This window comes from Chamaea fasciata, unplaced genomic scaffold (genome assembly GCF_029207755.1).
Source record: "Chamaea fasciata isolate MVZ Bird 193981 ecotype frontalis unplaced genomic scaffold, bChaFas1.0.hap1 SCAF_19, whole genome shotgun sequence".
NCBI lineage: Eukaryota > Metazoa > Chordata > Aves > Passeriformes > Sylviidae > Chamaea > Chamaea fasciata.
Genome location: NW_027094104.1, coordinates 3146170 through 3155127, shown reverse-complemented (window position 1 = coordinate 3155127; position 8958 = coordinate 3146170). Strand labels below are relative to the sequence as shown.

The 8958-nt window shown below is 42.6% G+C and overlaps 1 protein-coding gene across 2 annotated transcripts; it reads right to left on the bottom strand.

Moving 5' to 3' along the window:
• Positions 1 to 1434: 1434 nt before the first annotated feature.
• APOH (apolipoprotein H) lies at positions 1435 to 8316 on the bottom strand. Of its 2 annotated transcripts, XM_066200458.1 has the most exons (8): positions 8233 to 8316; positions 6963 to 7139; positions 6284 to 6380; positions 4892 to 4968; positions 4135 to 4323; positions 3363 to 3542; positions 2692 to 2889; positions 1435 to 1867 (listed from the first exon to the last, which is right to left on the bottom strand). In XM_066200458.1, exons 1-8 carry the CDS (start codon positions 8294 to 8296, stop codon positions 1797 to 1799), a joined length of 1053 nt encoding a protein of 350 aa, XP_066056555.1. In that variant the 5' UTR covers positions 8297 to 8316; the 3' UTR covers positions 1435 to 1796. The 2 variants fall into 2 exon arrangements, with proteins under 2 accessions (XP_066056555.1, XP_066056556.1); XM_066200459.1 differs by lacking the exon at positions 6963 to 7139 and having other exon boundaries at positions 8233 to 8315.
• Positions 8317 to 8958: the final 642 nt, after the last annotated feature.

Below are 8958 nucleotides of genomic sequence, written 5' to 3'. Positions count from 1 at the left end.
TATTATCCTGCTGGATGGGTAAGGAGAGCTGGGAAAATTTCCTTAGAAAAACCTCAACTTTCCTGGGGCAGCTGTTTCTGTGCAAAACACAAATCATTTCAGGGGCAAGCAGCATTTGGGTGGCAGTGAGTGCTAAGCTTACTTACGCCAGCTTCACAGGGTTTGCTGTGAAACACAAGTTAATATTAAACTGTGTTTGGTATCTCAGCAACTGTCCTGAACATCCCGATCCCAGAGATGGATCCACACCACATTTAGACTGGATTTCTAAATTAATTGGCTCCTGCCAGCTGAGCTCTGTATGTGTTAGAAGGAGTTTTGGGTGTCTTGGCCTGCAAAAATCGTTTGAGGATCCCACCTAAACGTGTTCAGAACCAAAATATGGCAGACGCTGCACCAACAAAATACCCACTTCAGTTGCCAGCATGAATTTGTCCGTCTCTGCATTAGAAAATTAAATTGTTGATGAGTACAAAGTACTAATACTTAATAATAGCTGCCTCAATCTCTCCTTAAAAATAGGAAGCATAAGGATGGATTATATCAGTCATACTATTAAAATATTCATGTGTAGCCTTACAGAAAAAGAAAGAAAAAAGATAATTAGAATATGTTCAGAGTTCTTTAATGGCAGCTCTACCATCTTACAAGCAGCTTGATCTTAAATGGTCGTTTAAAAAGTTCTGCAGTGGATTATTACTAACCGTGGAGCTCATGCTTTTCATCAAAGAAAAGGCTTTTAAACTGCAGAGGAAACCCTGTATGACTCATGATAATTTATTATAAGTGTACCACAAATATTTCTCTATCACTTTCTAGTATGTTAAAATTATAATTACTTTTTCTGAATGAAAATACACACATAAGCACAAAATTTGCCAGACTGGGTCATACCAGTGAGCTGCCTGTCTCATAAATCAAATTAAAAGAACAATTTACATCAGAGCTACTTAATGACCAGAGATCAGAACTGTTGCTCAATAGTGTACAGTTCTCTTAAAAAAAAAAAAAAAAACCAAAAAACTGAAGCAATTATATTGTGTAATATTGAAACAGAGGTAAAAATTAACAGTGGTTTAAAGCAGTTTAAGGTGAAGTTAGAATCTCAAAAATGTCTTACTAACTTAAGCAATTTTTTTTTAAGAAATATTAAAAACCCCTTTATCTGATGCTATTGATGTTTAAATCATGGTTGCATCCTTGGCTTCTAAAGTCATTTGGAAATCTCAGTCTTTCTACTTGCGTAATTTCTGGAAAATCCCAGGCTCATGGCCCTCTGTCTATCTATAATTAAAGGTCTACTCCCTGTCACAGACGAGTGGTAACGGAATCAGAACCCAGTGATTACTAATGATTAAGGCCTTTTGCTATAAATCAGTCCAGGGCTAAAGGATCTGATTGATGATTAGGTAATATTAAATAAGAACACACTAGTGGCTGAAGATCACTTTATTGTGAAGCAACTGCTATTGAGGAAGTCATTTACAGTCGCATAAACGTTGGAAATGTGGAAAGAGGAGCTGTAGCGCAGGGATTTGGAAGAAGGCAGAGACAAGAGAATGGAAGTTAATGGCTGAAATGATGTGTTGTAGCTTGTGGAAGAGCCTGGTGGGGATGGTGGGAGGGGAAAAAGCATTCAGAGATTCTGGAGTTCACCTGGGAATTTACACTCACAGGACCTGAGTTACAGTCACAGGACCCAAATTAAACTCACAGGACCTAAGTTTTCCTCTCATGTGCAGAATGTTCTGTCTCAGTAAGGCAGAAATTTCGTATTTCTGGGTTATTTCTCTGCTTCAGGCTTCATCTTCACATGCTTTCATGTCTGAGGGGTCTTTCTTCACCAGAGTTGAAAAAAAGCCACGTTCTGTTTGAGACAAGTGAAGAACTTGGGTTAAATTCTTGAAACAGCTGAAAACAACAGCAAGGTGAGCAGCCAATCTTTGCATCATAGTGAAACTGGTGGAAGAAATATACTTTTATTTTCATCTTAATAAAGCTGAGCTACGTGCATCAGAAGCCAAATGTGAGGAGAGATGTTTTCATCATGCATAGGCTGTGCTTTTCCTTCGCTTACAAATGAAAATAAAACTTACAAGGAAAATTCTATGCGAGGAATTATGACAAAGCAAATGCCAAACATTTCCTCTTGCTAACAAAGTTGGTAATGTCTGTTTATTTATTCTAAAAGCCTGCATGCCTGTGAAGCTGTTCCTCCAGCACCAATTCCTCCCCACAGCTCTCAGCTGCTTTTCAACACTCTTGGTCCAAAGTGTTTCCCTGATTAGCATAAGGTGGGAATTATTCTCCAGAATAGGAGGGAATATGTCAAGTTCTCAAACCTGCAGAAGTGTTCAGGCTTTTTATCCCTAAAGAAGGTGGTGATCCAAGGATTTGTGAAATCCCAGAGTGTTTTACATATGGCCTTTCCTTTGGGCTAGTAACATCTTTAAGTAACATCTTCTAGAAGGGGATAGGAATTAAACAGGGCTCTGACACAACTGAAAGAAAATTCTTGCTGGGCATTCTCTCCTCAGGCCATTTTCTTCCAAAATACCCAATAACTCAAATACCCAATGATTCAAAAAGCCTCAAGCAGGGCTTGAGGATGAATTCTGACATTGTCCCCCACACTCAGGCAGCTGTAATTTCCCCCCCAAGGAGCTGCTTTGTGAGCAGCCTGGCTCATACCTTTAAAACAGGCAGGGAGGGTGAAGTTGCCATCCACACATGCCACATCTACAGTGTAGGCACAGGATTTTTCCTTGTTCTTGCAGAAGAAGGATACAGTTTCCCCGTGCAGAATGCCATCCTTCAGGTCGTTCTGAACTCTCTTCTTCTCACCGTTGTACAATACTACAGCTTTCTTAACTGGTATTTTACATGGTGCTGGAAAAAAGAAATCCAGTTATAAGGAACGGGTTTGAAAAGGGCATAGATTGGATCTCAGCAGAATCCTGCATAGGTGACATTTGGGAATGAAAAATGCGTCCTACATATGGACAGAACTTGTGCTGGTATTAAAATGCTGAAGAAATTCAGATCCCGAAGCACAGGGTCAAAAGTTTCCAGTAAAAACCCAGCCTCAGTGTAATTCCTAATGACATGAAATAGGAAGAGGAGAGGAAATACTCAGACAGAATAAAGTTACATGGCTGATTATTGAAGTCAGTCCAGATACATCATGTCATACAACATTCAGTGTTGGGAGTGGGCTCAGATTAGCAGGGCCTTGCAGTTCCATTTTTGGCTTCCTTCTGAGCACAGCTCTTGCACAGAGGAGTGACAACTCATGTCAGAGCAGTGGTCTGGTGGCAGAGCTCCATTTGATTCCTGGTTTCTGAGGGTTGGGGTGTGCTCACCTCTACAGACTGGCTTTGTGGACCAGCTTCCAGTGTTCTCACAGCGGGAATGTTTGGATCCCTCCATCACGTAGCCGGGCTGGCAGCCAAAGCTGACACTTTCATTGTAGTGGTACGTCCTGCGCACTGCAAACTCTATGAACCCGTTCTCTATTCCTATTGGAGTGGGGCAGGTGACAACTGGGGGACAAAACCAAACCCAAAGCTTTAGCAGGGTCACAGGGCAAAAGGACAACTACAAACCTGAAATATGTATGAAAACTTTCATGGTGGTTCATTGCAGCCTCTTTCCACAGGGGAAAGACAGATTAAAAACCACAACAAATAAATAAACATTACTTGTTTTAAATACGCATCTATTGCAATCTGTGGTTATAATATGACTTATACATGGTGTAACAACAAAAAGCGGGGAAGTTTTTAGGGCTGAGAGTAAGGTTGGCTTTTTCTAAGGTGAATCTGAGCACTTAGAATCAAATGTTGGCTGCACACTGGAGGCCAGGCTCAGGTCCCCCACTGTGCACCATGTTTAGCAGCGCTTGTTTACATAACCTTTACACCTGCAGCAAATATTTTGTCAATTCCATGTCATGTGCCATGGGTTAGCAATCCCCATGATCCTGAATGATTGCAGAATTCAGCTGCAGAATAATTATGTTGTGTGTTTGCAATTACAGCTGTAAAAAAAAATTAAAATACTGTGATTTATTTAGTTTTGTGTGTGCAATTCTCAGGAATATTTTTTTGGTGTGGATGCAAGTAAGTTACTCACCCTTGCACACTGGAATGCTGCTCCAGTTGCCATTGGCCATGCAGGTGGCTGTCTCATTCCCAATCAGGGCGAGAGGAGGGACACATTCAAACAGGATTGTGTCCAGGAAATGAGAGACATTCCCAGGATGTAGGCGGCGGTAAGAGAGGACCGCAAATTCCGGAAGCGAGGGAGGTGCACAAGTCACAGCTACAAAAGCACAGCATTCAGTGAATTAAGGCTTAAAGATCAAATAATTGTGGGATCGGAGGAGCAACATTCTTATGACTGAATGAACCCACATGGAATCATAGCTGGCAAAACATAATTTAAATTAAACGTGTCAGGGGCCTCAGAGTATGGAATTCATGAGTTTTGCTGGATTTTTCAGACAATATTGCTGCTTTTCAGTCAAGTGTTTTTGCAGGATAGGTTATAGCAAAACCCTGCATAAGTACAAAGGCATGACAATATCCTCTTTTTATACACTGGGAGGAGGAATTTGAGTGGATAAGCATCTTACCTCCAGCTGTAAATAGCATCCCTGATCCCGACCTTTTGTTCAGACCTTTAAACTGTATTTCTCTAAAACCCACATATATAAAACCAAATTTGCAGCATTCTGCTTGATTTTTCCTAACCAGCTTCTGCACAGCACTAGAGGGGACTTCAGAATAAAAATATATATAATTCTGAGCAATGGAAAGGAATATTTCTGGAGTAGGAATAAGGAATAAGTTCTTCAAAAATAACTTTTCTTTTTGATTCAAACACATACGTTGGCACTGTGGAAAAGTTCCAGTCCACTTTCCATCTGCCATGCACTGGCTCGTTCTTGACCCGACAAGGTTGTAGCTGGAAACAAACAGACCTGATTATCAGAACAAGGAGATCAATGAAAGATCTCTCATTTCTCATAAACAGAGTGAAGAATACAGATCTGAAATCCCTCTCTAGTTTAACAATTCCTGACCTCGAAGTTAAGAATCAGATCTGAAAAACTGTTAATATCCAAATATTGCAAAGACCCAGGCAGAAGGCTTGACACAACAAGATGTTTGGTTGTTTCAACTTTATGTTCCGTTTTACATATTAATTTCTACAACTGATTATTACTATGGATGTATGTAAATAGGAAATACTGATCTATGATTGCTAATGCAAATGTTGTGGGTTTTGGGAGGAGTTCCCAGTTAATTATGGCAATTAGGATTAAAAATTGGAAAGAACTCAATACTCTCAAGAACTAAAGTCACCGAGGTGCATTATTATATTTTAATCCCAGACATTTCAATTTCCATATGCACATTCCATACTTCTCTCCCAGCCTCTGTATTCACACTATTAACATCTACTCTGAGTTTTAAAGAAATACTCATCACGTGTCTGGCATTTCAATATCACCCAGCTGAAAACCAGTAAATTAGAATTAACAAAATCAAATCAAGTCCCATTGCTACACTTGGTGTCATAGTTGAATTTATTTATTCCTTATCTTGCTCCTCTTTTACAAAAGGAGGTTGTTGAAGCTGTTGACACTTTTCAGTGACCTCTAGGCTGTTTCACCTGTGGCCTGCCAAGTAAGCCCTGTTGTGTCATTAATTACCCAAGTACAATTAAATACCTGCTACTATCAAATTCTTCCCTGCATTTACCATATTTTTTTTTTTAAATGCATCCTTTTTTCCTAAAGCTAATGAGTAGCCCTGAGGAAAAGCGCGTTTACTGCAGGTAAGTTAGGATGAACCTCATGTTTTCATTTACTGAGCTTGGAAAGGCATGGAAACACAATTTCCAGTCTTCAGAGCCCAACAGCATAACTTCGATGGAGATTATCTACTCTCTGCTCTGGGATTTCATCTCATGATGTAATAAGAGGATTTGAAAAGCAGGGGAAAGCAGTCCAGAATAAATTTTTGCATAAAATCTCTGCTATTTTGGTGGTTTCCATATTTGTAAGACTTTTCTTTGGAGTAGCAAAGCTCCATAATGTTATAGCCAAGACTGAACAGAGGTGGATCAACAGACAGGCTTTTTTTAATGATTTCTGAAACGTAGGTGAGTTTTGATGTGCAGTTTTCAATGTTCTCTGCCTTGCAGTGTGGCAGTGGGTGATACTGCAATGTGATTTGGGTTGTTTATTTAGCAGCATGAGGAAGGGAACACTTACCCTGGATCACATGAAAAAGTTACAGTACTCTGGTACTGGAACTCTTCAAAATCCATTTTCCCATTCTGCAGGGGTGGTGGAGGGGGACATCTCTTTGCTGTTTATTAAATATATAAAAAAGGATAATATTAACTCCTAAGGCATGAAATAATAATTTCATTGTAATGGGAAGAAGTAGATCATAGAGGTTCATCCTGATGTCTCTCACATTTCTCCACTCCCATGTGTTACATTCCACAAGTTTGGCTGTTCCATGTGTCTATCAAAATACAAGTTTTGGATACATACAAGGATTAAATATTTTTAACACTGTGATTGTCTGAGGAATGTGAGTTCTCTGCAATGAAATGATGAAAATGCCTCTGAGGGATGCAGTAAATGCAGGGGTTATCAAGCAGCACGTGTTGTTAGGGAATGAACTGCTGGGCTGGGGGGGATGAAGGTTCATCCTGTCCAGCTCCAATCTCCATCCCCACCCAGGAGCAGGGGCTGAGGGGCAGGTGTGGGACACAGATGGGAAGATCCTTTCCATCACCACCCCTCTCCCACGCCCTGCTGTCTCCCAGCAAGTGAGGGAAGAACCACTGGAGAGAGATCTGTTGAAATCCATCCAATTCCTCACGCAGATTCTAAAATACCCCTCTCAGGGGCAGGAGCAGGAGCCGCTGAGGTTACTCACGGAGGCAGAGCAGGGTGTTGAAGGGCCACTTGCCCGTCGGGAGGCAGGTGTACTTCCTCTGCCCACTGTTGGGCATGAACCCGGGCCGGCAGGTGTACTCCACTTCCTCACCCACTTCATACACCTTTTTGTCTACATTAAGGGTGGCAAACAGCACTTCTGGTGGCCTGGGACAGACTGGAGGAAAGGAGTGGACAAGAAATTGGGTAGAAAATTGGAGTTGTTTTTATTTCTCAGCTTGAAGCAGAGGATTCTCTGTTGTAATGAGTTATAGTATCTCCCTGCAGCTGATGGCTCCATAAGTATTAGCCAGAAAAAAATGTGTTGTTGCTCTCCCCCTCAGCAGCTCTACCAATGGTCCCAGTTAGATTTTGTGTCACTTTTTAAACTGAAATTTACTTTTCCTTCAAAATCGATTGATGAAGGTGGTGCACAAAGTGAGTCAATTACAGTAAATTACCCTGGACAAAACAGAGTGAGAAGGACTTAGAAGCAAACAAATGCCTTTCATTTTTAATCCAAATCAGTTTGGTGGGGGTCAGCCTGAAATCAGGAATTTTTTCTTGTAATTAAATTCCTTTTTTCCCCCCAGTTTTTCTGTTCACTGGGGTAGACCCTCTGTTCCATGAGAGAGCTCTGCTTCTCAAACAGCTTTAACACGGTGACAGCAGGAACAACTCATCAGCCAGAGGGTGAGAACAGGAGGGAACAGCGAGGGAGGAACGGAGGGTGCAGCCTGAGCTCCTGCTGAGGACATGGAGAGAGTCTCCTGCTGTCATCGAGGGGAGAGCACAGAGGGACACGGAGCTCAGGATGGAGAAATAAATGGCAAACGCAGGGAGAGGGGACGTGAGACAGCGCCCAGAGCCCTTGGCGTGGGGGAAAGGAGGAGAAAAGCGAGGCAGGAGCTGGGCGGGCATGGAGGGGTGAGCAGGGATGGAGCAGGTTCATTCCGTGAGCAGGGATGGAGCAGATTCATTCCTGCACACACAGGTCCCCCCTGGCACCCGGGCAGCCTGGGCCCCACAGCATCTGTCAGCATTTCTTCTGCTTTCCTTCACTTTATGCTTTTGTTCACAGCCACTCACCTCACCACGGCGAGAGACAGAGGAAAGGATGGAAAGCGAAAAGAGAAGAAAACTGTCAGAGAAAAGCCCTGCTCAAAACACTTGACCAGGGTTATCCAGAGGCTTTAAAATCGCGGTGTTTTCTCCAGTTTCCCCCATTCCCACCTCAGGACGGGATCGTCACTAGGAAGTGGAAGACTCACCTTTGGACGCGAGAGCGCAGTGGCTCAGAGCCACAAGGCACCCGAGCAGTGCCAGGGCCTGCATCCCTGCCAGTCCCCGATGTCCCGAGTGCCCCCCGGGCCAGGACCGTGCCCTTAAAAACCCACAAAAGGATGGTTACACATTAACTCTTGGTGTTTATTCCCATCCCAGTAAACAGAAGATAAAAGCTTCCTTGTGTCGCTGCTAATAAAGGCTGAAACAACCATCACATGTTGCGTTCGGGGCATAATGCAGGAATTCAGATGGCGATTTCTGCCCCACACACGCTCCTTTCTGGTTGTTTCTGCAGAGCATCTCCTGCTGGGACCGATGGTGGCGGGGAATACAGTTTTCTCAGCATCTGTAGAGGATGAGGATATCTGGAATGCAAATTGGGGTTGAATAAAAACACTGTCACTCCAAGGCTCGTGTTTATCACTGGACCGTGGACATTTCTGTGTACCAAAGACTCCTGATAGTTACAGCAAAATCATTTCAAGGCAAAATGATCCATTTAGGAGTGACATTGGTACTGTAATGTGCCCTCAGTGATGCACCAACCTCATGCCAGTTTACACAGACGATGATCTGGTCTGAAACTTGGGGCTTCAGGGCCCCGTTTGATCTGATTCCTGTTGTCTTCCAATTACCAGATAACCAAAAGCAGCAGAGACAGTGCACAGTGCCAGCACTGCAGGAAAGCTGAAATGATGATTCCTGTTCTT